The 27,703-nt window shown below is 35.3% G+C and overlaps 4 protein-coding genes across 4 annotated transcripts; all 4 read right to left on the bottom strand.

Annotated features, from left to right (window-relative positions):
* Positions 1 to 4,044: 4,044 nt before the first annotated feature.
* On the bottom strand, positions 4,045 to 4,347 carry LOC148926927 (tyrosine decarboxylase-like). Its single transcript, XM_089059298.1, has one exon. The coding sequence runs from the start codon at positions 4,345 to 4,347 to the stop codon at positions 4,045 to 4,047; it is 303 nt and encodes a 100-aa protein (XP_088915424.1).
* A 682-nt stretch (positions 4,348 to 5,029) lies between these two features.
* LOC125187762 (tyrosine decarboxylase-like) lies at positions 5,030 to 6,731 on the bottom strand. The gene has a single exon (XM_048084393.2). The coding sequence runs from the start codon at positions 6,649 to 6,651 to the stop codon at positions 5,128 to 5,130; it is 1,524 nt and encodes a 507-aa protein (XP_047940350.2). The 5' UTR covers positions 6,652 to 6,731; the 3' UTR covers positions 5,030 to 5,127.
* An 8,359-nt stretch (positions 6,732 to 15,090) lies between these two features.
* DLAH (alpha/beta-Hydrolases superfamily protein) lies at positions 15,091 to 16,725 on the bottom strand. Its single transcript, XM_048082955.2, has one exon. The coding sequence runs from the start codon at positions 16,694 to 16,696 to the stop codon at positions 15,176 to 15,178; it is 1,521 nt and encodes a 506-aa protein (XP_047938912.2). The 5' UTR covers positions 16,697 to 16,725; the 3' UTR covers positions 15,091 to 15,175.
* Positions 16,726 to 19,151: 2,426 nt separating this feature from the next.
* ERD4 (Early-responsive to dehydration stress protein (ERD4)) lies at positions 19,152 to 22,480 on the bottom strand. The gene is made up of 6 exons (XM_048086274.2): positions 22,012 to 22,480; positions 21,651 to 21,799; positions 21,283 to 21,558; positions 20,334 to 21,178; positions 19,892 to 20,147; positions 19,152 to 19,783 (listed from the first exon to the last, which is right to left on the bottom strand). Exons 1-6 carry the CDS (start codon positions 22,280 to 22,282, stop codon positions 19,403 to 19,405), a joined length of 2,178 nt encoding a protein of 725 aa, XP_047942231.1. The 5' UTR covers positions 22,283 to 22,480; the 3' UTR covers positions 19,152 to 19,402.
* Positions 22,481 to 27,703: the final 5,223 nt, after the last annotated feature.

The raw sequence follows: 27,703 nt of genomic DNA, 5'->3' as shown, positions 1-27,703 counted from the left end.
CACTTTAATTATTTTCTACATTATTCTCTCTCTTACATTGCTCACCACTTTATTTTTTCAAAATGAGTGCTGAAAATGAAATGACTCTACTACTATGGAATATAGAGAGTAGTTAACAAGAGATTTTGAACTCAAACTTCACTGTTTTCGGTCCCAAATAGAAAATTTGCTTAGAAAAAATTTGCTCCCTTCATCCCACGTCACTTGAGTTACTTCTTTTTTGCACTCGTTTTCGAAAAATAATACTCCACTTTATTTTGTCTTTACTTTACTCTATCTCCACTTTAACTATTTATTATATCATTTTTTCAAAGCGAGTGCAAGAAAGAACTAACTCAAGTATCGTGGGACAGATGAAATATCATTTTTGCTTCAGAAACAACTAAATTAATGTCTTCTCACATGGCTCGATAGTTCGCCGCCCAAAGGCATTGATAAGAAAATCTTGATCACAATGTTGTATGTCATTTTGTGGTGTATTTGGAACTTATATAATAAAATGTACTCCAATATAAATGTATCCATTCCATTCCATAACATGGTCAAACACGTTTAATTTGGCCCAAGGGGGTGGAACTTGAATTGTTCAGGGTGTTTGCTAGTTTGGCATTTTATTTGGATTTGGCACAGAGATAATAATAGATATAAATTAATGATAGAATGAGATGGGGAGTATTGCAGAATGGATCCAGTCTCCTTCACACAAATTTAGGGCAGCATAATTGTCCAATATATTTGTCCACTTGTATGGTATGCTATTTTTGAATCTTAGGATACGTGCTCAAGAAAATAAGAAGTGCTATTCGTTATACAACTTCTAACTAATATATGTATGTATACATATTCAATTTATTTTAATATAAGTATGGTTTTTAATGTTTATAAAGATTAAGACTTTTCTATTTCATAATATTAACTGTTTTCATAAGTTTTATGAACCACCTACCTCTCTATCTGCCATTTTCAATCTCATTTTGGGACTTGGATCCCCTGCCGTGGCAAAATGCACAGCAGGGGATGCTGTGTAGATCAAAGCCACTCATTTATGCATAAAAGAAAATAATCTAACTTAATAAAAATCAATTGAGGGATATGATTTGCACAACATCCCCTGCTGTGCATTTTGCCACAGCAGAGGATCCAAGTCCCTCATTTTGTCAGTTCGGTTTATCCATCATTATTTATCTTTTTAATTTTTATTATTTGATAAGTTTGTTCTACATTCAATTAATTCACCATTGACATTTTATTAGTAGTATAAAATAAACATTCTATTTATCTCAACAACTGATCAACTTCTTTCTTTTTTTGCACAAATTTTTTTTAAAAAAAGATAATTATCGAGTTAAGTAGAGAAGTAAAAATAGAATAAAGAAAATAAGAAAGTGATAATGAAAGTGTTGTTTTCACTAGAAAATGTAATTGATTCTTGTAATGGGACAATAAAAAAGGAATATCAATCTCTTGTAGTAAGACAGTGTAATTGATGATTGAGGACACTTGTTAATTATCATAGTAAATGCATATATAACTAATTGTCAAATTTTAATAGTACTACTAAAGAAGTGTAACAATTTCGATATTTTTGTACGAAAGAAAGGAAAGGAAAACGAGTGAAATTATGAACTATAGCTGCAAATATACAATGGGTATGTATACCATATTAAATATGGTCATTGTTTACGAGGTCCCATTTGTTACTATATGTACCACATAAAATGTAACCATTGATTATGAGGTCTCCTTAGTTGTTTCTCATATGTGGGCACGGAAATGTTTCTTTTTCGCTTTTAAGACAGTTGATATTGAAAGGTTTCCGACGACCTATATGTATTAATTGTGCAAGACCTTTATCCTAGAGTCAATATTGTTGTCTTTGTGAAGACATATATTAGTCCTCATGTATTCAATCAATCTGTACATATGGATATTGTTTTTTATTAATCATATTAGACATTTTATGATTCGTGATATTATGATATAAGTGTTCAGTGTTGTACTATAGGGGGAGTGATCAATTGTTAACTCATCATTTAATTGCTAACTACAAGTAATTTAAGATCATAGGATTTTAGAAAACGTGTGGTCTATAATTTGCCACGTGTAATTTTCATTTTTATTAATTAAATCGAAAAAGATAAAAAAAAACTCTAAATTATGGTTTTTGGATGAAAATATCAACACAATGCTTTGAGAATGTCAACACAATGCTTTAAGAATGTTACCCATTGCTTATATTGACATTCTACATGTTTTATATTGACATATTTTATATAGTATGTTGACATTTCTGCTTGTACGAAAAAATTAAAAAATTTCATTTTTTTTTTTTAAATTTTAACGTCGGAACATATGCATGTATGATATCGTTGGAATCCTTATGAAATTATCTTTAATTTGATATATGTTATATGAATTTAAAGTTTTGGGATTTCTTTTAAAAGTTAGTTATAAATAAACATGTAGTTAATTGACATTAATACCCCTATTGATTTTTTTTGGAATTAATCATATGGCCTTATTGACGTTTTTCGTTGATAGTATTGACATTTAGGGATTAATGATCTAAGCCCTTAATTTGAATATCTAATGGCTATTATTTAGTTGTAGTTAGCAATTAAGTTATGAGTTAGCAATATAACACTTCCCATGTACTATAGTCTATATATATGTATGTGATATATATGTATCTTAATATTGTGAAAATATTCCTACTCCAAAATACACAATAATTGGAGCCGGACAGAAGGGAGGGATGTGCGATACATCAACGTTGGTGTACGGAGTTGTTTGTGTTGTAATAAACCTGGTCTCGACTCTCAAGTTTCATTCGATACTCTAGTATTTGTCAATTTTTCCGAATCCGTTGAAAAGGAAAAGTTCGAGACCCAACTAATCGTGTCCGTGCCTAGGCAATGCACCGGCATCAACATTCCAACCTATGACACAGTCAAACGCGTTTAATTTGGCTCAGTCAAAAGTAATTTCACCTTATTTAATTATTTCATTTGAGTAAATTCGATTAGGTTAAGTTAAATTAATATGAAATGCTTATTCAACGCCAAATTAATTTTGACTTGGGAGGCTTCCACGCGTTATTTTAGCCTTTAGGGTGAACAGCATTTCAACCAAAATTTACTGTTAGATGATGAGTAAATTTCTTTGTACAAATTAAATTCTATTTTTCTATAAACTATTTTCCGCATCTATGAACTATCCATCAAAAACAATAATGCAGTAGTTTATAAAACAAGTTAGTTATTTTTATAAATAAATGAGCCACCCAAACCAAGTGAGCATTTTGGAAGCTGGTTGCTATTAAATAATTTCTTTAATGTATATTAAAAATATTTATTGCGATTACATCTATAGCCTTTCTAGAAAACGAACGTGCGGCATTAGTCAACTATATATATGTTGCGCGTATGTTTATATTATGAGTATTAGATTTTATTTCGAATATTACATGTATATCAGTCATTCAGTCTCGACTATATAAATCCCATTTGAAATAAATAGCCCTTAATGATGCATAAAATACTTTTTAATTAAAAGATCATGGCAAGCTAGTACTATAGAAAGACGAATAATATGCAACGAAGTGTCAGCACATAGATTTGTTCTCTCCCACTACGGAAATTTGTAAGGAATATTGGATCGACATTGATACATTCAATGATTCAAGTCACTAAAAACAATTACGAAAATAATGGACTAATAATTAAATACAGTATGTAACTTTAACTAGTTCAGGTCACATGTTCTTCTGCACTATCAACAATCATTGAGTATTGATTTTTGAAATACTCCATTATACTTATCTCTAAATCATTGAGTAATGATTTGTTTTAAAATGTCTAGTTTTGCCAAGCCCACCAAAAAGCCCAAAGTTAATTGTCCACCAAATATACCAATTAAGATTGAGCCCACTATTATTCGAATAAAAAACATAAAACAAAAATATTATTTTCCTTCCAAAATTAACTATGAATAGGACTTACATTTCTACAAATTAAAATGCTAAATAAACCAATATGCTAAAATTTAAGAAGAATTTAAGAGGGCATTTGCATGTTCTTGAACAACTTTCCAAGCCAAGATGACGTGTCTGTTCTCCGTCCAGGTAGCTCCGACGGCAAACCGCATCACATAAACTCCTTCAATCACAACATGCGTCATGTAAATCTTTCCCGATTCGTTTATCGTTTCCAGTAATTTCGCGTTTATATTGTTCGCCGCCTCCTCCTTTGACACGATCTGGTGATTTCCGCTGATCTCGATCGGCGAAATGCGGAAGCACACGGTGGCGAAGTTTCTCTGCACCACCACCTCGAATCGCTTGTCCATTCCGATCAATCCTTTGAAAATTAAAATTAAAATTAAAATTTGAAGATAATTTATAATAGAAATATTTAGGAATAAATAGAACATATGAGAAAAAGTAGAGAATTCTAGAAGTGAAAAAAATAGGATGAAAACTTTAGAACAAATACATATGTAGTCTATATATGCCTATTGTAAATATTTTGTAGATGTTGAGTTTCGCAAGTTTAGTTTTTTTTAGTTTTCAAATACGAGTGATGATAAAGTGATATATTAAATTAGTTTCTGTATAATTAATTGGACCGTGCATCACGCGGGAGTAGATACTAGTGACGAATAATATACAACAAGAATTCGAAGTGTGAGCCCATAGATTTATTCTCTCCCACTACTGAAATTTGTAAGGAATATTAGATCGACATTGATACATTCAATGATTCAAGTCACCAAACAATTACAAAAATAATGGACCAATAATTAAATAAAGTATGTAACTTTAACTAATTCTAAGTCCCATGTTCTTCTGCACCTATCAAAAATCATTGAGTATTGATTTCTTAAGTACTCTTATCTCTAAATTATTAAGTATTGATTTCTTTAAAAATGTCTAGTTTTCTCAGGCCCATTGAAAAACCCAAAGTCAATGGTCCACCAAATATACCAACTAAGTTTGAGCCCACCAGTTCTTTGAATACGAATCTTAAAACAAAAATATTATTTTCCTTCCAAAATTAATTATGAATAGGACTTACATTTCTACAAATTAAAATGCACATTAAATTAAATAAACCAGTATGCTAAAATTTAAGAGGAATTTAAGAGGGCGTTTGCATGTTCTTGAACAACTTTCCAAGCCAAGATGACGTGTCTGTTCTCCGTCAAGGTGGCTCCGACAGCAAACCGCATCACATAAACTCCTCCGATCACCGCATGCGTCATGTAAATCTTCCCCGATTCGTTTATCGTTTCCAGTAATTTTGCGTTTATATTGTTCGCCGCCTCCTCCTTCGACACGATCTGGTGATTTCCGCTTATCTCAATCGGCGAAATGCGGAAGCACACGGTGGCGAAGTTTCTCGGCACCACCACCTCGAATCGCTTGTCCAATCCGATCAATCCTTCGAAATTCTTTGCCATTTTGACGTGGCTCCGCAGAAATTTCCTCAGATTCGCGACGCCGTAGCTCCGGATCACGAGCCAGAGTTTCAGAGATCTGAATCGACGGCTCAGAGTGATCTGCCAATCCTTGTAATCGATCACCGATTTCTCATCAGAAGCTTTGTTTCTTAGATATTCCGGATAAGTCGAGAGAGCTTTTACCAGCACGCTCGGATCCTTCACCCACATACAGCAGCAATCGAGCGTTGTGAGGAACCATTTGTGCGCGTTGAAGCTGAAGGAATCGGCGTTTTCAACACCGTCGAGGAAATGGCGGTATTCCGGGCAGATGCAGGCGCTTCCGGCGTAGGCGGCGTCGACGTGCACCCAAATGTTGAATTCCTTCGCCACAGAGCACAGCGGCCCGAGCGGATCTACTGCTGTAGACGACGTCGTTCCAATCGTTGCGCACAGAAACAGAGGAACAAGGCCCGATTCCACATCAGATTCGACTTGAGCCCGAAATGCCTCTGCTGTGAGCCCGAATTCGGTTGCTCTCGACGTCGCCACGGCGCGGAAATTGCTAGGGTTGATTCCGGCAATCTGAGCTGCTTTCTGCAAAGCAGAGTGCGTCTGATCCGATCCGTACACAACCAATTTGTTGATGTTTTCCCTCCCAATCCTCTTCAGGACTCGATCCCTAGCGGCGACCATTGTGCAGAGTATGGCCTCGCAGGTGGTGCCCTGCAACACGCCGCCGCCGCCGCCGGAGAAGAGAAACTCCGACGGAAGCTGGAGCATCTTCCCGAGCCAGTCCATCACGATGCTCTCGAGCTCGGTGGCGGCCGGAGACGACATCCAGTTGAATCCGACGACGTTGAATCCCGTGCTCAGCATTTCCCCGAGGAATCCGGCGATGCTCCCGCTCGAGGGGAAGTAGGCGAAGTAGTTGGGGCTCTGCCAGTGTGTTAGACCGGGGACGATGTCGTTTTGAACGTCGTGGAGGATTTGTTCGATCGGTTCCGGTTCGTTTGGGGCCGAGTTGGGTAGCCGGTCCTTCAGGTATCCCGGCTCAACTTGGCTGCGGACTGGGTACTTATCGACGTTCTTGTAGTAATCTGCGAGAAAGTCAACGACTAGATGACCTTGTCTCCTGAACTCCTCTGGGTCTAGGGGTTTCATTGTGGCGATATCACTGGTTTTCGATTTCCGATTGTACATGTTAGTCATTAGATAAGAATTTGGAATTGAATTACAAATCTGAGAAATTGAAAGAATAATTTGGAAGTGGGAGATGAATGAGGATTGTGTTTTTGTATGGTTTGTGTATATGAAGGAAGGAACATTGGCTAATGCATATATATACATATAGTTGAAGTGAGTGAAGAAAAGGTCGTGGACGTGTTATGGTAGTAGATGGGGAAGTTGAGATATCTAATTTAATTTGAAATTTCACTTTTTTTAACAATAGAGTGTGTTGCTGGACGGCATTATATAATTTTTTGCATTGTATTTTAATTAATTAACCGAGTTAATTTGTTAGTATGTCACGTAAATTTGAATTGAACTCGTCTCTAGCTCTCTTTACTCAGTCCAAGATATCATATTATATCATCTAATTTTATTTTTTTGATGTGGCCTATGCGGCCATAGGAGTTCATCGACAGAGAAAAAATCAAACCTAGTAATATAATGATTGTATTTTGCTACTTTTATAATGAATTATATTTGCGACACAATTTTTTTATCTTAGGAAGTGGAGTAACACAGAAGGTTTTGGGGTGCCAACTGCCAAGTCAACAATCGGAAACATTAATTGTGGTAGTGATTGAACAAACTATAAATGGAACGAAGTCGCACTTTAAAATTCAAAAATATTAATAAAATGTAGTATAATAAATATGACAATAAGTTTTAGATATACTTAAATCCAAACATGGTGAAATTTTACCAACTAAGCCTAAATCAACTAGCTTAATTTAGGTAAAGAAGGTCGCCATTGGAATTGGAAATAGACAAATAGTGCACACATGGGTCAATATTAAAATTTACTTCAGTACGTATTTATTACTATAAATTTTGAGTTTGAAATTTTGAAATAATAACGTGCATATATATTTTATACTATACGAGAATTTAAAATAAATAAATGCAGGGGAGTATTGATTATTCATGAGAGGAGACAATATGAGTCGGGCACATGATAAATAAAAATATATCGTGAAAGAGCTAGAGATTTCTGGAGAGAATATGACGCATGTTTATATTATTTGCTTTAGTAATTTTAAATTTTAAAATACACATGCATATCTCTTTTAATAATTTCATTTGTTGTATATTTTTTCTTATTTTATTCTCTATTCACCGAACTTTTTAATATTATTTTTTAAATTTCATGTCCAAAAGAAGTTTCTCGGCAAGACAGAGGAAGTATATGTTTGAGGCAAAAATTTAAAAAAAAAAACAGAACTTGCAATTTGTCCTCTGAGTTGTGTTTATTTAGTATTGAAATTTAAACGTTTTTGCTTATAAAAAAAAAGTTAAAAGTCGCATTATAGTGGATTTATATATGAGCCTTTAGCCTTGGTATTAACGACATTATAGGGTTCTGATATTAATTCTACTATGTAAAGACATAGAACTACCTCCGTCCCATAAAAGTTGATACAAAATTTTTGGGCATGGAAATTAAGAATTTATATTAAATTAATAGGAGAGATAAAAAAAGTAGGAAAGATGAGAGAGAGTAAAATAAATGATGGAATAAAGTAAGAGTGATTAGATATTTTGTCTTTTGTTACAAAAAAAATGACTCAACTTTATTGGAAAAGACTAAAAAGGAATACGACTAAACTTTTTATTGGGAGAGAGGGAGTACAAAACAACAAAAATAAATCACTTCATAAAATGGAGATGGGTCTCGCAATTGAGTTGGACTTAAAGTTTAAAACGTGCTTATTAAAAATTATAGCCCAAATTTTGTTATGCTAACTTTTAAGCCCAAATCTAAATATACTAATAATACGGTCAATACCTGTTTCCGTTTATTCAGACAATAGTCCGACTCACAATTTTCCGAATAATTTTATACCAAAATCATTATTTGTTCAATATAATTTGTTTTTTGCGTCTTTATTGAAGATACGTCAATTTAAGTAGATCAAAAGTTATGACTGATTATTTATTGAGTTAAGAAAGAAAAATAGATGCTATAAATTTATAATATTTTTAAACTTAGACAAAAGGGTAATCATGAAATCAAATTTTATTAGAACTACAATTTAAGAATAATCATTTACGTAATTAACTCCTGTAACAAAGACTAAAAGTTATGGTGTTACAAGATCAGCAAGGAGTAGCAAGAACGAAATACAATTGCAGTGAAGCAAAGAAAATGTAACAGTGAAGAAGAATGGAGTAACAGTGAAGTATTTTGAGAAACAATAAAAACTCTTATTGAATTGGATAGAACGAATACACTCTTGAATTTTTAACTAATTCAAGTAGAAGAAGTATATGTAGTGAAGTGAATACAAGTAACTGCTTTCAACAAACTATTGAGCTACACTAAAGACTCACCACTAACAATAACCAAAAGGAGGTTATGACAAACCGTTACAATGGAAAAAAATCTATTATACCCAAAATATTCAAAAAAATAATTCTAGTGTTCAACTACTTCAAAATGTCCAAAACAATTAAACTTCACCACAATCAAATCTTGTTCATACAATCATTCTTTTTAAATTTTAGTATAAATAACATAAATATATATATGGGGAACGTTTAGGTCCTACTACCTCCTTAGAATTAAGCATCAAACAGATCACAACTCATGGATCATTGGATTGGATGGTTGTAATAAACTACATATTAGACTAAAATTCTACATTATTAGTCAAGTTACATTATTACACTTTTATGCTACATTATTTTACTAAAATATTACATTATTAGCTAAGTTTCATTATTAGACTAATAATCTACTCCATTTGTTCCCTCATAGTTGAGGCGGAACTTTTCGGCACGGAGTTTAAGAAATGAATGTTGAGTGTGTTAAATAAATAGATAAAAAAGTAAGAAAGAGAAAAAAGGTAGAGAGAATAAAGTATACTAGTACTATTGCTTAAGCACTTGTTAACTTTGACAGATCTTATTTTTAAAAATATATTTAGAAACTTTATTGAATTTGAGATATTATAAGTATAAGTAATTGATAGTACACAAATTAAAATAGACTATTTTGACATTGCAAATTTGTAAGATGAGACTTTGACAAAATTTGGAAGTAAATTACAGATTCTTCTATTGTGTCAAAGTTTAAAAGTAAATTACAATTTCTTCTATTATTAATTAAAAATATAATAAAAAATAAAATTGTTTATGGTTTAACTTTTAACTTGTTATCTACATTATTATTATTATACTCCTATTTACAAGTAATACATATATTGTTTAGGCTCTTTAATAGACTTAAACTTCAAATGATCTAAAATTTGAAAACTTTTCTATAATAATAAATAAAAGATTATCTTATTTTTAAAATAGTAGTATTGCTTAAGCACTTGTTAACTTTAAGAGATCTTATTTTTTAAAAATATATTTAGAAACTTTATTGAATTTGAGGTAATTTAGTATTAATTAGCCGATTTAATTTGTTAGTATGTCACGTAAATTTGAATTGAACTCGTCTCTAGCTCTCATTACTCAGTCCAAGTTATCATATTTTATTATCTAATTTTATTTTTTTTGATGTGGCCTATGCGGCCATAGGAGTTCATCGACAGAGAAAAATTCAAACCTAGTAATATAATGATTGTATTTTGCTACTTTTATAATGAATTATATTTGCGACACAATTTTTTTATCTTACGAAGTTAAGTTACGCAGAAGGTTTTGGGGTGCCAAGTCAACAATCGGAAACAATAATAAACCTTATTCTGATAGTCTGTAAATTAAGAAACCTTATTGTGATAGTGTGCATACAATGTAGTACTATAAATGAAATAAAAGTCGCACTTATAAATTCAAAAATATAAAAAGATTGGCGTGTTGATATGATCCTACATCATAGGATTTATTTATTTTTTGATTCATCATCTTTTTCCCATAGATTGTTTTCTTATTAGATAAATTATGAAATATTCTAGTATTATAAATAGGTTGGACTATTATCATTTAATCGATCAATGAATAACAAGTTTGTGTTATAGATTTCTCAAACCATAAAACTTTTTCACACAAAGTACCAAACACCTTCCGCCGACCCCTCTAATAAGGTGCTGGGCTTCGGCCGCTTCCGAACAACAGCCACTAACCTCCGCTAGAGAAAACGTCCTGTTGAGAAGATTTGGTATTCATTCAAAATTGTTCACTGATCATTACAATATTCACGCCTTTTAATTGGCTTAGAGAAGGATAATACATGTTAAGATTTGCTCTAATTACACAATAGGAAAATATATCAATTCCCTTAGTCATGTGATCTCAGTCAATCTTATTCTCCTTTAATTGATTCTTTCCAACACTCCCCCTCAAGTTAAAGTAATGGGATCACCCATTCTTAACTTGCCCAATACTTCACGGAAGCTCCTAGCATCAATGGCTTTTGTAAGAATATCCGCCAACTGGTTTCCAGACCTCACGAAAGGAGGTTCTACCGTCTTGGATTCTATGTTGTCCTTGATGAAATGTCGATCCACCTCGACATGCTTAGTACGATCATGCTGGACTGGATTCTCAGATATGTTAATTGCCGCCTTATTATCACAAAACAACTTACACGATTTCTGTGAGTTCAAATCCAGCTCTATCATCAACTTCTTCAACCATAAAATCCCTGTCAATCCACTCTTGATTCCTCGGAACTCTACTTCAGCGCTCGATAGTGCTACCACCTTTTGTTTCTTGCTCCGCGCTGTGACAAGATTTCCTCCTACAAAGATGAAATAACCAGCAGTTGATTTCCTGTCATTTGGATTTCCTGCCCAGTCAGCATCTGTAAACCCATGAATCTCCAAATGTCCATGATTCTCGAACAAAATTCCATGGCCCGCAGTCCCCTTTAGTATCGAACGATCCTCAGTGGTGCTTCCCATTGAGCTACTTGAGGCGCATGCATGAACTGACTGACTACTCCAACTGCATAAGCTATGACAGGTCTCGTGTGGGATAGGTATATCAGTTTCCCAACCAGACGCTGATATCGAGTGCGGTGAGTAGCTTCAGCTCCTTCTACTATCTGCAGTCCGTGATTCTGAACCATAGGAGTGTCAGCTGGCTTGCATTCCAGTAGCCCCGTTTCATCCTGTAAATCAAGAACATACTTCTTCTGACTGATAAAGATCCCTTTTTTCGATCTCAGCACTTCTATACCTTGAAAGTACTTCAGCAGTTCTAAGTCCTTCATTTCAAATTCTGTGAATAAACTCTTCTTTAGTCGATCCATCTCCTCTTCGTCATCACCAGTGAGGATCATATCATCTACATAGATGATTAGGCATGTGATTTTTCCTTCTCTCTTTTTTAGAAACAATGTGTGATCAGAATTGTTTTGCTTGTACCCACACTTCTTCATCACCTCTATAAACCTTCCAAGCCAAGCTCTAGACGACTGTTTTAGCCCATGCAGTGTTCACTTCAGCTTGCAAATCTTCTCTCCTTTAAATTCCTCAGCAAATCCAGATTTATAATTAACTCCTGTCACAAGGACTAAAAGTTAGAGAATTGTGGTCCCGTGGAGTTGGTGTGCACGTAAATGAAATACATGTATGAGTTTTTAATATTATCATTACGTAAATGATATACTTGTTATTTGGTTCTTTTGTACCTTTGTTCATGACATATCTACAAGACTACAACCGATTTCTCATCATCACAAAAATGGGATTTCTTGAATATATAGATATCGGGTTTTATAGGGTTGTCATTACTAAAAATGACATTTTAATATTCCCTCCGTCCCGCTTTAGCAGTCTCATTGACTTTTCTGCCCTCTTTTTATAAAATGATAAAAAAATAGTTAAATTGGAGAAATGGTAAAGTAAGATAGACAATAATGTAGATAAGACTTTTCTCTATATTATTCTCTCTCTTAATTTGACATTTCTCCTCTTTAACTATTTTTTATCATTTTTATAAAAAGATGGGAGAAAAGTCAATGAGACTGCTAAAGCGGGACAGAGGGAATATTTCCTTACTATGAGAACGGGAACGTGAAGAAATTATTATTAGATAGATAACTAAATCAGAAGACATAATAATTGTTCATTGTCGTGGATTATTTATATGAAGATGAAGATTGGGTACACGAAATCAAACATATAAATCATATATATACGTGAATCTTGTGATGAGTCGGAAGGATATAAAAAACTAGGTATTTCGTCATCAACAATAGCCATTATTTTCGTTTGTTTTCATAAAAAATATACCACCTACTCATCATCCTAACTCTCGAATTTTTTTATTTTCAAAAATATGAACTTGGAAAAAAACAGTTTTCCATAATTTACACAAATTTTATAAAGTAAAAAGAGTGTAAAAACTGAACTCTTTTGTTACGGTATAAAGAGTAAAGGTCAATTTGGGTTCTAAACATATAACCAAAATATGAATTTGATAAAAAAATATTCACTTTTTGAAAAATAGATCCATAAGTACATAACAAATGAAAATGTTGACGAAGTAGTCCTTTTTTTAACGGTTCCGTCAAAAAACTAACGGCCAAAGCGAATTGCACAGTGGCATGACCGTTAGTTTTTTGACGGAACCGTAAAAAAAGAATCACTCTGACAAGGATTTCATTTGTTATGGACCTGTTTTTCAAAAAGTGAATGTTTTAGACTAAATTCATATTTTGGTTATATGTTTAGGACCAAAATTGACTTTTACTCTTTTAAAAAATATATATACACAATTCTATAATGATTTCTTAGCTTTCTCTATGGAAGAGTTGTAACTAGAATTGTTTGTGCATTAAACTGACACACATAAATACCAAAAATAGTGGATTCACATGTAGAATTCGATCAAACTAATAAAATGGATTATGTAACAAGTATTTCTGCTGTCCTGTAATTTATTGTTCAACAGGTAACTTAATTATGAATCAGTGTTTGATACGAAGTACTCCCTCCGTCCACGAAAATTCGTCCCGGTTTGACCGGGCATGGGTTTTAAGAAATGTAATGGAAAGTGAGTTGAAAAAGTCAGCGGATTGTGGGTCCTACTTATATATATTAGTTTTATAGTAAAATGTGAGTAGGAATGAGTTAGTGGAATATGAGGTCCACTATCAAAAATGCTAAGAGTGAAATGGGACAAATTTTGGGGGATGGATGGAAATGGAAAAATGGGATAAATTTTGGTATATGAAGGGGTACCAAAATTTTGGTATATGAAGGGGTACCAAATTTTGGTATATGAAGGGGTACCAAAATTTTGGTATATGAAGGGGTACCAAATTTTGGTATATAATTTTAAGTATGTACCATAAAATGGTGATAAGAATTTCTAACAAGGGGTAATGACAAAGTAAAGTGAAATGAATATTAATTTATGGGCACATTGTGCAACATACTATTGATTACTTAAACCTATTTTGGGAAATAAAAGTTTAAGCTAAATGAAATAATAAAGTAAATCAGGAATAACAGTCTACACACTGCATGTTTTGGGCCCCAATATAATTTAGAGTCAACAACTTAGTTGGCTTAATAAATGTGTGATGTCGCATGCAATTTCCGTCCAAATTTGTCAAAATATTTGTCAAAAACCCCACAAGATAGAGACAAAAAGTCGAAAAATTCGCAGGAAAAATAGGATTAAGGACAACGCTAAAAATATAGCAATGTGATTTTTTGTTCAAATTTTGTACGGTTTTATATTATTTCGTGTGAATATAAAATCTAAATCAGAGTCAAAAAACTTAGTAGTTGAAATAGGGTGTGAGTAAAAAAAAATTAGTTTCCGTCCAAATTCATAGAATTCAATTTAGTAATTAATAGGTTCAAATATAATACCAAAATCGTCAAAACATTAAGGGGATGTTCGGTTTGCATGATTATATCCGAGATTAAATTTGTAGCTCAACAAGTATTTCGCCATCAAGAAAGAACTTCGCTTTTCTCCCTATAAATTTGAATAACTTGTGTATATATGTTGATTGTTATGGATTAAAAGTCTAATCGTCTAAAAAATCACAAAGTTTAATTCTGCTATCACATAAGTATCTATTTAGTAATCATATTAAGATCATAATTGACGTCACTGTCAATGAGTTAAATAATGCCATCAAATTCATGAAAAAAAAAGTTATTGTTTGGTCAAAAACATCAATAATATATTGCATGTAGTTAATCACATTGTTTTGTCAAAGGGAGAATAAATCTGAACTTCAACTCATAGTTTTTCTTGATGATTTATAAATTCACGGAAAGAAACAAAATTTGATAAAATTTTAAGATATTTTACATAACTTGGACCATATCGAATTAGTCTATCGATAGAATGTTACATTTGGACATGTCAAAACAGTATATTATCTATTCATCAAATAGTCTTTTAAATTTTCAAGGTTCATATTCCAAGTTACTCTTATTTTTGTATCAAAACATCTATATATATGTATAAAAACATAAATGTGAAAAGTTTAATTAAGCCACTTCATAAATCAACTGAGATATACTCCTTCATCATATACAAAACTCCGTTATCTAAATCATACTACTTCTAATCAAATACTAAATCAAACTCATAATAATTTAGAACTATATTCAATACTAATATTATTTGCATATGATTCGTTGGTCGGTGATGGTATATCTTCCGGATCTCTCTCGGGTTTGACCCATCTCCCATGTTGGTTTTGGACCAACCCTTTATTGGCCAATTGATACCAATTAGGTGGGATTCTCAATTCATCCACTAGCATGTCACAATCCTTGTTCACCAACGCCACGTCTCTCTTCGAATCGACCCGAAAATCCGAATTACTACTGTGATATCCATCCACTAAATGCAGATACGTCTCTAACATATGAAATCCTATTAAATTCAATCCCTTCTTAAGGTACGGCGACGACCGGGCGTCGACCTTCAGCTCGACCCCTACGTGCGTGTACACCCACTCCAACGTGCCCGTGATGTCGTCGAACCGTTGCAATCCCTCGTTGAACACGATCCCGGGCATCCGTGGCACCACGTCCTGCTTTAGTGTCACGCGGAGGGTCTTTACCCCCATTTGGTACAGCTCGTCGCGGAACGCGATGTTCCCGACGCGCGGGGCCGCGAAGGAGACCACGCTGATGGGCAGCGTGGGGAAATTCTTCGCGGCCTCGTACGCGTTTAGTAGGCCCAATGCGCCGCCTAGGCTGTGGCCCGTGATGGTTAGGCTTACTTTTTGCCCTAATTTATTGTAGTGGTTAATTAGTCTTTTCACTTCGGTCATGACTTGTTCCGAGGCGCTTGACTTGTTGTACCTCGAGGTATCACACTTTGAAGCGTAGATGCTGAGGAAGCCATGCTCGACCTTGGCGTCGGCCTGGCCGATCGGCTCGAGGTCCTGCTGCATATTGTCGTACCACTCCGCCGGCGCCACCGTGCCGCGCCACGACACGACGATGTCGCGGCGGCCGATCCGATCCGATTCGGCGTCGTCGCTGACGGCGACGAATCCGATCCAATTGGAATCGGAGCTCCACGAATTGACCAATCGCGATGTCTCGAGCCATTGGGGGAGATCGATCTGAGACATGGCGTAGATGTATTTGGTGACGGAGTAGCCGCGGGAGGTGAGGCCGAGCTTGTCGAAGAGGCGGCTGGGGCTGTAGCGGCAGCTGCCGTAGTATTCGGAGTAGAAATCGAAGTCGAAGGCGTCGTAGTTGGCCTGGGCGAACTCGCCGTACTTGACGATCTCGCGGCGGAGCCAGGGGTGGAGGGGATCGAGGAGGCCGTCCCAGTCGCCGGAGCCGTGGATCTCGCGCCAGATCGAGGAGATGTTCTCCTTGGGGGAGGTGGTGGGGGTGTCGTGCTTCTCCTTGAAGCTGGAGACGTTTGCGTTCGAGGTCTCGATCGATTTCTGGATCGTCTTCTCGATCTGGTGATTCAGCATGTGCGAGATCGATTCCGCTAGCTTGACGGCGCGTTTTGAGGCCGGATCCTTGCCGATTTTGAAATCCTGGAAGGAGGCGAAGGCGGCGGGGGATGGGCGGTGGGAATTTTGGGCGGTGCGGAGGTGGTTGTGGTGGGGAAGAAATGAATTGGTGGTAGCCATCTTTTTTCTTCTAATTTGAGGTTTTGAGAGTGAAGAAATGGGGATTGTGTATATATATAAGGAGTGGGATTTGTTAATTGGTTTTTTTTTTTGACTTGTGAAAAATATTTGAAATAAACTAATCTGTACTATTCCATAATGCATTAAACGTTTGATGGTTTGACCAATCAACGCGGTTGGGTCCCACCTCCTCCCTCGTGGGCTCCGTCTACGAAACTGACCAAAAATGAGGAACTCAATAAAACAGTTGAATACTCCCCCTCCGTCCGCGAATAAGAGTTTCATTTCTATCCGACACGGATTTTAAGAAATGTTAAGAAAAATGGGTTGAAGAAAGTTAGTGGAATATGAGTCTCACTCGTATATATTAGTTTTAAATGATACTCCCTCTGTCCGCGAATAGGAGTCTTATTTGTTTCCGGCACGAGTTTTAAGAAAAGTGGATGGAAGAAAGTTAGTGGAATATGGGTCCCACTTATATATATTAGTTTTAAATGATATGTGAGTGGAATGAGTTAGTGGAATGTGGGGTCTCTTTACCATTTATGGTAATTATGAACCGGGACTCCTATTCGCGGACGGACCAAAATGGAAAAACGGAACTCGTATTCGCGGACAGAGGGAGTATGTGAGTGGGGTGAGTTAGTGGAATGTGAGGCCTCTTTACCATTTATAGTAATTATGAACCGAGACTCCTATTCACAGATGGATCAAAATGGAAAAACGAAACTCTTATTCGCAGACAGAGAGAGTATATATAAATTGATCAATTCGTTCAAATAGAAGTCCTTTTTTCCAATCCGATAAGATTTTAGGCCAAATCGATAACTTATTGAATTTATCGTGTGAAATTAAATTACTGCATAAAGTAAAAATTAAAGTTAAATGCTTATGATTGGCTGAATTAAAATTTTTAGGTGCCATCAATAAAATAATTAAACCATATATAGCAATAATAGAATACTGAAAGCAAGTAGACCAACTCCCGTAACGTAATAAAAAATCTTAAAATAAATATACATGTCGAGTGTTGTACTTTTTTACTACGTAATATAAACGTTTTCCTCACTATCCATAAAAATTTCCGACTTTGATAGTAAAATAAATAATCCAAAATGAAAATGTATATTTAACGGTCATACGTCTCTTTCTAACCTCTGCTGCCAAAAGTCAAATAGTTCAGCTGCTAAATCAAGGACAAACTAATAAACAGGGAAAGGTAGACATGCTTAACCGGCCAGTTTCAGTTCTATCTGGTCCGGTTTGACCGAGTATTCGGTTACAAATTTTCACGAATTCTGGAATCGGAATTGACAGGTACTTACACGGCCAATTCCGATTACGAACCGGATCTAATTTGTAGTTTTAATTTTAATTTTTTTGAATAATTCAACATCTCAATTTGTACCTAAAAATTGAGAGAAACACAAAAATACAAATCAATAACCTAAAAACAATATTTCAATAAAAAAGTATAACACCTAAAAATTAAAATCAATACTACACACACATCATCATCTTAAACACGTACACACAACACCTTAAATTAAACACACACACACACATCAAGTTACACGCGCGCACACAGCCCCTATAAGATAATGGGATACTAATTATTATCTTATAAATTCTAAAATTGATTTATTATTCGATTCCGGGTGACACCGGAACCAAAATTTTTTAGAACATTAGAACCGGTACCGGAACTGGAACCGAAAAACCGTTTCCCAGTTCCTCAATTACTCGGTCGGTTCCTGTTTCGATCCCGGGTACCCAAGAATCGGAGAACCGAATTAAGCAGGTCTAGAACCGGAATTTTTAAGAACATTAGAACCGGTACCGGAACTGGAACTGAAAAACCGGTTCCCGTTCCTCAATTACTCGGTCCGTTCCGGTTCCGATTTCAAGTACCCTAGAATCAGAGAACCGAATTAGGCAGGCCTAGGGAAAAAGCATGCATTATTCCACTTCAGGCAACTCAAATCCATTTTATTTTATTTAAAACATTATTTTGAATTTATACGGATTAAATTACTACTGTATAATTTTAGTCAATCATATTAGTCTAGTGGTGCTCTAGTTTGAAGGACTTTGAAAAACAGATTGGGTCTTAGACAATGAAAATCAATATTTGTCACCTATATAAATAAAGTAATTCGCCAACTCAAAAGAAAAAGAGAAAAATAATCGAACCCCACACACGTTAAGATGCTCAATTTTCAAAGATGGGTGTTCAGTGTCCCACAAATTTTGGATGAGCAACAAACTACAGCTTGTATACAACTCAAGCACTTTATTTAAAATTATTATTAATTATAATTCCTTTGAATAACTAATTAAAAATTTAATCTTTTTATGTCGGGCTTAAGCCTTAAAGACTTTCATAAAGGAATATGTGGATAGCTAATTTCTGCAAAACAGAAAAAGAGAGGTTATTTCAGAATTGAGACCATAATAATCAGGAGAAAGGGGAACATTTTTTTTCACTAAATTCCACAATCACAATCACAAATACACACCAAATTCTGGCAGAGAAATGACTGAAATCGATAAATAACAAATTTTCTAGCACTACATTTTACACAGCTTCTCAACAACAAACCTAGTGGAAACAATGAACAAAAGGCTAGAACAACTCTAAGGAGCATAATACAAAACCTAAGAAATGTAACATACATCAAACAAATTCACAAAATGATAAAAACATCAAACCACAGAACCCGGTCTTGAAACGTGAACCAAATCATTTACGAACTGAACATCATCGGTCCCCTTCTCCGCGCTCAGGCTACGTGCGAGGTACGACCTGAGCACACCTTCCAAATTGGGAGTGTCCTTCAGTTCCCGGCAGGCAACGTCCAGCGCTGTCACCTGGAAGAAGCGGTAGTACTTCATCGTGCATAAGTAGATGAAGAGGAGGGTCAAAATAGGAAGTGGGATCAGAACCGGGCTGTAGATGAACTGCTTTGCGCTGAAGTAACCGATCATTGTGGCTTGATACAAGAGCAACGATGCTGCGATGCGGTTGTACATGTGGGGCCACATCCGGCCGTAGGTCTCGTATGCAGGCACGTAAACTTTGAGCACCTGTTGATGGAAACCAGAGGCAAATGCAGGGTCAGGGGTCGGGTAAACATGAAAATATATATAACCAGAACGAGAAGCAAATGCAGGATGAGGAATGAGGAGAATCACCTGATTCCGTAGAATGAGCCATCCCAAACCAAAGTACAACACTCCGAATATAAGGATTATCGGAGCTATGCAAGCGTAGCAGAGAACGATTGTAAGAATGAGCATGTCATTAGGAAATCTAGTCCCATACTTAAGATCTCCCGGAGCCCAAGCTTCTTTCACTTCATCTTCAGTCTTGCAGAGATACTTCTTCTTTAGATGATATATTATTAAAGGAATGATGCGTGATAACTCAAGCCCATAGCCGACAAAGAACCTGAAAGAACAAAGTCAGTCGAACATTGGAGTCAGTCTACAAATAATCGAGATGAAGATATGTTGTCATGGTGTAGAAATTCGATTACAACACAACAGCCCAACTCATAGAAGAGATTATGTCACTAAGGTAATGACAATCAAGTAACAAAACCACAAGTAGTTGAGAAAGGAAAAGGATTCTTACTTCAAAGCTACAAAAGTCAAGAAGAATGTAGCACTTCCAGGAAGACTTGCTGCTAGTACATCGAATATAGAGTTTGGATCATCCTGAATAGTTTTCAACGAATCGAAAAGCGTGTGGCCAACTGTGACACCAATAAATACGTTCAGCACCGAGAAATAGAAGTACTTCCCGGAGGCGGCCCTTTCTGCATGACTCAGAGAAGGTATGCCCTCGGCCTTGGAAAGGAACAACAAGAAACTTGGCAACAGTGCCAAGAATATTATAAGAGCAAGCTGAGGCAAGTACGCCCCAAGGACTGTCCTGACTGTAGCCTGATCCAACACTGGTTTTAAGAAAGGGAGCAACTTCTTCAAGTTATCTAAAGTAGTCAGTGCTGAAATCAATCCAATTGGTATCATGTAAAAGAAGATGGTGAGAAACACTATGAAATAGACAAGGTATTGCCGAATCAGTCTCTCGTAGAAATTCTTGGAAAGATTGTCCCATAGTAACTGGCGGGCCTCAGGAGCTTCCATGGCGGTCCATTTATCCACCATTGTATCATGCAGACATTGTGCAGCGGATGCTGCAGATACCCTGTTATTGAAGAAAATCACAGCTGCAGGTTGCTGTTTGTCTTTCATGGCAATCTTTTGCTCGGATTCTAACTTCGGAACCAACTCCCTTATCTTCTCATTATAGTACTCTATTGCATCAACCTTGTCACCTACAAGCCCCATAAAGCCAGTTTTTGTAGTCGGCCTCGTTCCTTCAGGGGTAGCAGTCCCTTTAGACCCGGCATATATGGCTTCTGAACGCGCAAGCTTCTTTCTGTATCCTTCCAACTCCGCAAATATTTTGTTGGGCTGAACAAAAAGATGACAAGTTACAATATGTGATATGAACACACACCTACGCAAATGAATCAAAACATTGATGGAGAGATGCAAAAGAGAGTCAAAGTAAGTACCACTTTGTTGTCCGTGATCACCATTGACTTGTAATACGAATCTGGATAGATTGCCTTAAAATACGAGTCCACCTGTTCGTTCCTGGTTTGACTGTTTTGGAGAGGGGGAATGTCCCGAACAAGAACAGCAAACTGCTCGTTCTTGACTTCAGACGACATAAGGGCTTCGGCCCTCATACTGGAAACATGCTTGTATGCGCGCCACAAGAGGTAATACGTGACGAAAGAAACCCAATATGTAGCTGCAACGAATGCCCATAGCCGGTGGCTCTTTTGCTGCAGCCACAAACATAATTCAGAGGCTATTAAGCACACACATCATTCCACAACACATTGATCATCAGTAAATGGAAAGGGAGAGTACTAACTGCAATATGCGCCATGGAAAGCTTGTCAAGTTCATTGAAAGATCCTTCACTAGTGGTTTCATTTGCAGAAATTGTCATCTCAGCAGTATAAGCAACAGGAAGAAGCACAGGTAGAAGGATAACACCAGACAAAACCAGTATTCCCAGTGCTACACCAGATCCAATAAAACTCAACACAATCAGTCTAATTCACAAAGAATTGCAAAATTAAATAGATCTAGTCTGCAATTACATCCCCAACTACCAAACAATAAGCCTAATTTGAATCTACATTTAGCTCAAACGAAAAAAAAAACCTAAAATTCGATCAAATCCACACTAATGCAGCTTATACAGTAGAGAGAGAGAGAGAGAGAGATACCGGTGGAGAGGTAGACGAAATAGACGGCGGCATCGACGCCGGAATGCCGGATGACATCAGCCTCAGTGGAGGAGACAGCCTCCTTGATCCAAGTGAACGGGCTGCGGGAGAGGCGGATTCCGTCGTAGGGCTCCAGCCCTCTGATGATCCGATTCGGATAGTAGACGACGTGGTTGCCCGGTTTCCTGGAGAGCCAGGTGAAGATGAGCATCAACACCACGAAAATGACAAACGACGTCCCCAGCGACGTCAGGAACGAGCTGAAATCCATGGCAGCTCAGTTGAAGAAGAAGCCGTTGAGAGGAAGTAACCGTTGGGAGAGGCAGTTGGCAATAGTGGGTGCTTTATTTATAGCAGAAGAAACAAAGCGGAAAATATCTTATCTGCAAATTGATTGCATTTCTGTCAATTTCTCTTTTTCTCTTTACCGCCATGTAAAGAAATAGGCTCCTGAAATCTGGATTTGAGGGTTTGAACGAGCTTCAGATGAATGATATTTTGTCGTTTTCGAGATTTTACTTTTTTATTATTTTATTATTATCTGGTTTTCTCCGACACAAGGAAACTGTGTGTAGTGCGTGTGCGAGATTAGTGAAGGTAAGCCGGATTTAAAGGGAGCAAAGTGAGGAGGATATTTTGAGAGCTTCATGCTTAAGTTTACTAAACTACCCTTTTTGCTAGATTTTTACAGGTGAGTGAGATTATAATCGCTCACTCCTACAAGTAAATTTCGTAGGTCCGGTTTCAATCAGAGTCGATGGCTTTTTACAGTTTCGGTTGGATTTTTATCTATTTTCTATGATTTTACTAGGGATCTTGGGCCAATATCGATAGTTAATCGTCATTTACGGTGTTATATCGAGTCGATGACTACGATTTAACCATACATCCATTCCAGGATATTGGTGATATAAAGCAATATAATGAATAAAATGATAATTTGAGTTAGTGCATTAATTCGATATATTATACTGTACTAATATAAAGTATAGTATTTAATGGATTTCTATCTACGATGGAATATATAACTACCAAAGTAGCACTGTAGCACTGTAGCACTAGTAACTAGTAAGCATTGTGTGAATGAGAATGAAGGTAGAGATTAGGAAAATTGAGTTGCAAGAAAATTGAGTATATGTAAATAATCATGCTCTAGTGACTTCAAATATAAAATCCATGTGACTATTATATGTGATACAACTTGAAATAGTTTGGACAAATCATTATTCAGTGAGGTCACCAAATTGATGGGTACGTGGAATTGATTATTACGTGTCTCATGTGTGTGTATTACTATAACATACCGTGTGTAGTACTCTATCGGTGTGTTGTTTAACTATTTTATGCATTTTAATGGGATACCTAAATTATGAAAATTGTATTGGGTGTAAAGTAATAAAGCATACTCCTATTAAATTAGCAAAATTTTAATGTAAAATATTTAATTTTTTGGTCATGCAATAATAGTGGATAACCCAATAACATAGTAGTATACTCTATCTCAGATTACTTGAATCACAATTCATTTTTGATTATTTCATTTTACTTGAATAATGGAGTATATATTATTGAAAAAAAAACTTCTATTTTATTTTTCTACTTTATGCTTGTCTATTTTATTAAATATCAATTTCTAAAATCCCGTTAAAAAAATTTCAAGTATATTACTCCTAGTACTAGTTTGTTGTCTAATTAAAGAAAAGATTAGCTTTAATCTTGCAATAAACTAGATTACTAAAAGTAATTATAAAGTAGATTAATTTAAAATGCGCCATCAATATGTCTCGCAACTTGTTTTTTTAGGAGTATCTTTTTTTTAATTGCGAAGCATTCAAAGTTACTTTTACTCTTTTTATTAATATACTACTATCAAATTGATTTTCTTTATTTTAAAATTGCTGGTAGCCCTCGCTTTTCACAAAGTCGCCTTGCTTTATGCTTTTATTGATTTAGCACAACATATTTAATTTCACACCATGCATTCATTATGTAAACATATTATTATATTAATAAGCTATAGATATTTTCCCCTTTTATTGATTAAGCTAACTGTCGTGAGACTCCACCACAATCAATAATGCGTGGAACCTAATTGTCCACACATTGATCAGAAATATCTATGATTCTCATATGCCAATATTTGCATATATGGGTCCCACTTGATATCTGATAATAGTATAACTATAAACTATAAAGTATAAACCTACAAGTACAAGCAAGGTTTGAATAATCGGTCTTACATCTGTAAATTCAAATTGTCAAAATATATGAGCATCTGTGAAACGAAAAAATTGATCAATTCAACCATAAATCGACCAACGATTGAACAAGTTCTTATTACTTGTTCTTTATTGCGCAACATTTTGAATTCATTTCGCAAACCATCATCCCATCATAATAACAATACCAAACAAATACTCCCTCCGTCCAACAATAGGAGTCCCATTTCTTATTGGTGCGGGTTTTAAGAAATGTTAAGAAAAGTAAGTGGAAGAAAGTTAGTGGAATAGGAGTCCCACTTGTATATATTAGTTTTAAATGATATGTGAGTGAAATGGGTTGGTGGAATGTGGGGCCTCTTTACCATTTATGGTAATTATGAACCGGGACTCCTATTCATGGATGGACCCAAATGGAAAAACGGGACTCCTATTCGCGGACGGAGGGAGTAACTTATATATCATCTTTTGTGATTATTAACTATTGTTCATGTCTAAGACATTTTGATAAAATAATTTAGTAGTATTTGAACTTAATTGTACCTATAAACTCGTAGACAAATAATGTTACTAAGACTAAAGAGTTATGTTTTAAAATGTTTTTTCAGTTTATTATTTACTAAATTTTATTAAGTGGTCCATAATACTGTATGATACTTCATCCATTTTATAAAATTTGTTATGTTTTAATCCGACGCAAGTTTTTAAAAATAGAGTGAGGTGGAAAAATTAGTAAAACGTTAGTACTATTACTATTTTTAAATAATTTTATATAAATAAAATGCGAGTAAGAATGAATTATTAAAATGGAAAATTCACTCCTAAAAATAATATTTCACAAATAATAAAAGTGAAACAAAAAATTTCGTCCGATAGAATAAAAATGAAAATAAACTACAAACTTTTGGAAGAGAGGAAGTATATTGGAAATATATGTTATTTCGACTCGATCAATAATCACATATCTTTGAAGATGAACCATCAACCAACAACTTCGCTTATTCAGTTACCAATCCAATTTTTAAAACCAACATCTAATTTTATGCTCGATAGAAATCCATGGGTTCCATCCTAAAACTAATTAGTGATAGGAGGAGAGGCCCATGAGACTTGTATAGTGATTTTCAGTTCTCTTTGTACACCGATGTGGGATAGTTCTAATATAATTTTTTATTTTCAATTGCCAACACCCTCCCTCAAACCCTTCAAGGTTCACCTTGGAGGGGTTGGATTTTTTTCTAATCGGTTGGACGATTGACCCGATTTTTTATCCAATCGGTTGGACCACTGGCCCAAATTTTAAGCCCATATATACTGATGGGTTTGTCATTTTTTCGGTTTCAGCCCAGATATACTGCTGGGTCAATTAAATTTGACCCACAATCGGCGACCCGCTCTGATACCATGGTAGAAATCCAGAAGTTCTATCCTAAAACCTACCAATTGGTGATAGGAGGAGAGGCTCATGAGACTTATATATTCATTTCAGTTCTCTTTACACATCACGTGAGATAATCCCAATATAACTTTTTCGTTTCAGTGGGCAACAATGCTCCATCAAACAATATTTATGCTTGATACGCCAGAAATGAAATCTTGATGTAGTGAAGACCATGAAACACAAAGAAATTAAATAAAAAAGGAAAAAGATAAACGTACATAATTGTACATGTACATAATATTTTAAAAAATTTTAGATTTAAGTGAATTTAATTAAAAATTAATTTTGTTATTTATTGTAATATATGTAGCAATAACAAAGAAGTGATATAGAAATTTTATGTCGAATCGTAGCATGATTTCGACTATGATTTGAATTAATATACAATATTTAGTAGAAAATATATATTTTATTAAATATACAAATATTTAAGTATAAATTTTAAATCTTTCTTGAAGTGTTGCAAAATGATTAGTATGAAATTTATTTTAAATCAATTAATGTTTATAAAATGATTTTCAATGTAAAATGTTTTAAAAAGTTCGGTTATGTACATACGTATACGTACGTTTATCACTACATAAAAAAAAAAACTCATAATTCAAAATACTTACAGCTATTCCACTTTGCCGACACCAAAGAAATGAATCCGCTCATATGCGCTGGCGAAAAGCGACACATAATCGTGGACCCCACAAAGCTCGATAAATTATCGATTTTATCCATCCGGTATTTGCAAACTTGTCGGCAGTTACTGACAACCAAATAGCCTGCCACGTGTCTTTGCCATCCATCAATATTTTTTGGACCACTTCCAAAAATAAAATAAATTAATAAAGAAGAAATTAAGGCTCCAACTATAGGCCCAGCAATTCTTGTTAAAACAGGAACATGAACAAAACTGTTTTGTCCGGACCAGTAATGTCAAATTGCTGGCAGTGTCCATGTTTTGTCACCATACATGAAAAGCATTTAATCATACAGTAAATACCTACAATAATCACATGTTTTACACTAACAATAATCATATGCATTAGAAGCACTTAAATCGTGAGCACGGCCCTGTGCTAGCTAAGCGCATACACAACTACTATTGCCCTAAGTTTTGCCGGCGCAAGGCAATGTGTCCTAAAACAAACAACAACATGTACTCAATGGCGTTCCCGCAAAATTTAAGCAATGAGCGAACACAGTCATGACATTAGTGCTACTAAAGACACTAGATGACTATCGCAACACGGTAAAACATCCTATACTGCTCAATCGAGCATCGGTGAAAAGTGTGTTATCATTAAACATAATGTCATCCTTCATCGACAAAATCTTGGACCGCAGAGTTGCTGCAACAAAAATTTAAGAACACACTACTAATAAAAAACAAGTTTACATAAAATATCCTTACCGTTTTCATAAAAAACATGACATTTTGATTGGCAAGGTCCTTGATAGATATTATAATTTTTGAATATGATCCCTAACTTGGACATCATAATCAGCAATAGGTCCATAGCCCCGGGTCACGATTTAAACTTTCTGAATTAAATTCAACACTTTTATATAAGTGATTCTATCAAACTCTGCCAAAGTCAAACTAATAAGAAATTATATAATGACTTACTTGTTGTACATACTCTCATTTAATAATTTTATTACTATCAAATACTCCATCAACCATTACTCAAGCTGTAGAAATTATGCTATCAAGAAGTACTCCATTCAGGTATCAAATAGGAAACTCAAATCTCACAAGCCCTCAAGTAGAATCAAATAGGAGACGGCGGAAATGGTAATCTCAATTCTATTCTCATCTATTCTCATCTAGGATTTAGGATGTGAAATTGGAAGTAAAATTTGGGCTTCCAAATTAAAGGTAAATTGGGCCAAGTGAGTATATTATTAGTGGCCCAAAGGATCATTAAAATTAGTCCAGAAACCCACAACTCAATATTCAATTCATTTTCAGCAGCGGCCGCTTGCGGGGGCGTGGGCCGGAGGGTTCCGGAAGGGATCTCCTACTCCACTTTCCCTACTT

The sequence above is a fragment of the Salvia hispanica genome, chromosome 5 (assembly GCF_029641045.1).
Source record: "Salvia hispanica isolate PSC_SH4W2 chromosome 5, Shi_PSC_v1, whole genome shotgun sequence".
Lineage (NCBI taxonomy): Eukaryota > Viridiplantae > Streptophyta > Magnoliopsida > Lamiales > Lamiaceae > Salvia > Salvia hispanica.
This window is presented reverse-complemented; position numbering and strand designations above follow the sequence as displayed.

What these genes read in the sequence shown, in the direction of transcription:
- ERD4 (XM_048086274.2), bottom strand. Translation starts at nt 22,282, where the DNA reads ATGGATTTCAGCTCGTTCCTGACGTCGCTGGGGACGTCGTTTGTCATT. An exon ending in TTTCGTCTACCTCTCCACCG is followed by an intron (nt 21,800 to 22,011) that starts GTATCTCTCTCT and finishes GATCTGGTGTAG; the next exon opens with CACTGGGAATACTGGTTTTG. An exon ending in TTTCCATGGCGCATATTGCA is followed by an intron (nt 21,559 to 21,650) that starts GTTAGTACTCTC and finishes TTGTGGCTGCAG; the next exon opens with CAAAAGAGCCACCGGCTATG.
- LOC148926927 (XM_089059298.1), bottom strand. Translation starts at nt 4,347, where the DNA reads ATGGACAAGCGATTCGAGGTGGTGGTGCAGAGAAACTTCGCCACCGTG.
- DLAH (XM_048082955.2), bottom strand. Translation starts at nt 16,696, where the DNA reads ATGGCTACCACCAATTCATTTCTTCCCCACCACAACCACCTCCGCACC.
- LOC125187762 (XM_048084393.2), bottom strand. Translation starts at nt 6,651, where the DNA reads ATGACTAACATGTACAATCGGAAATCGAAAACCAGTGATATCGCCACA.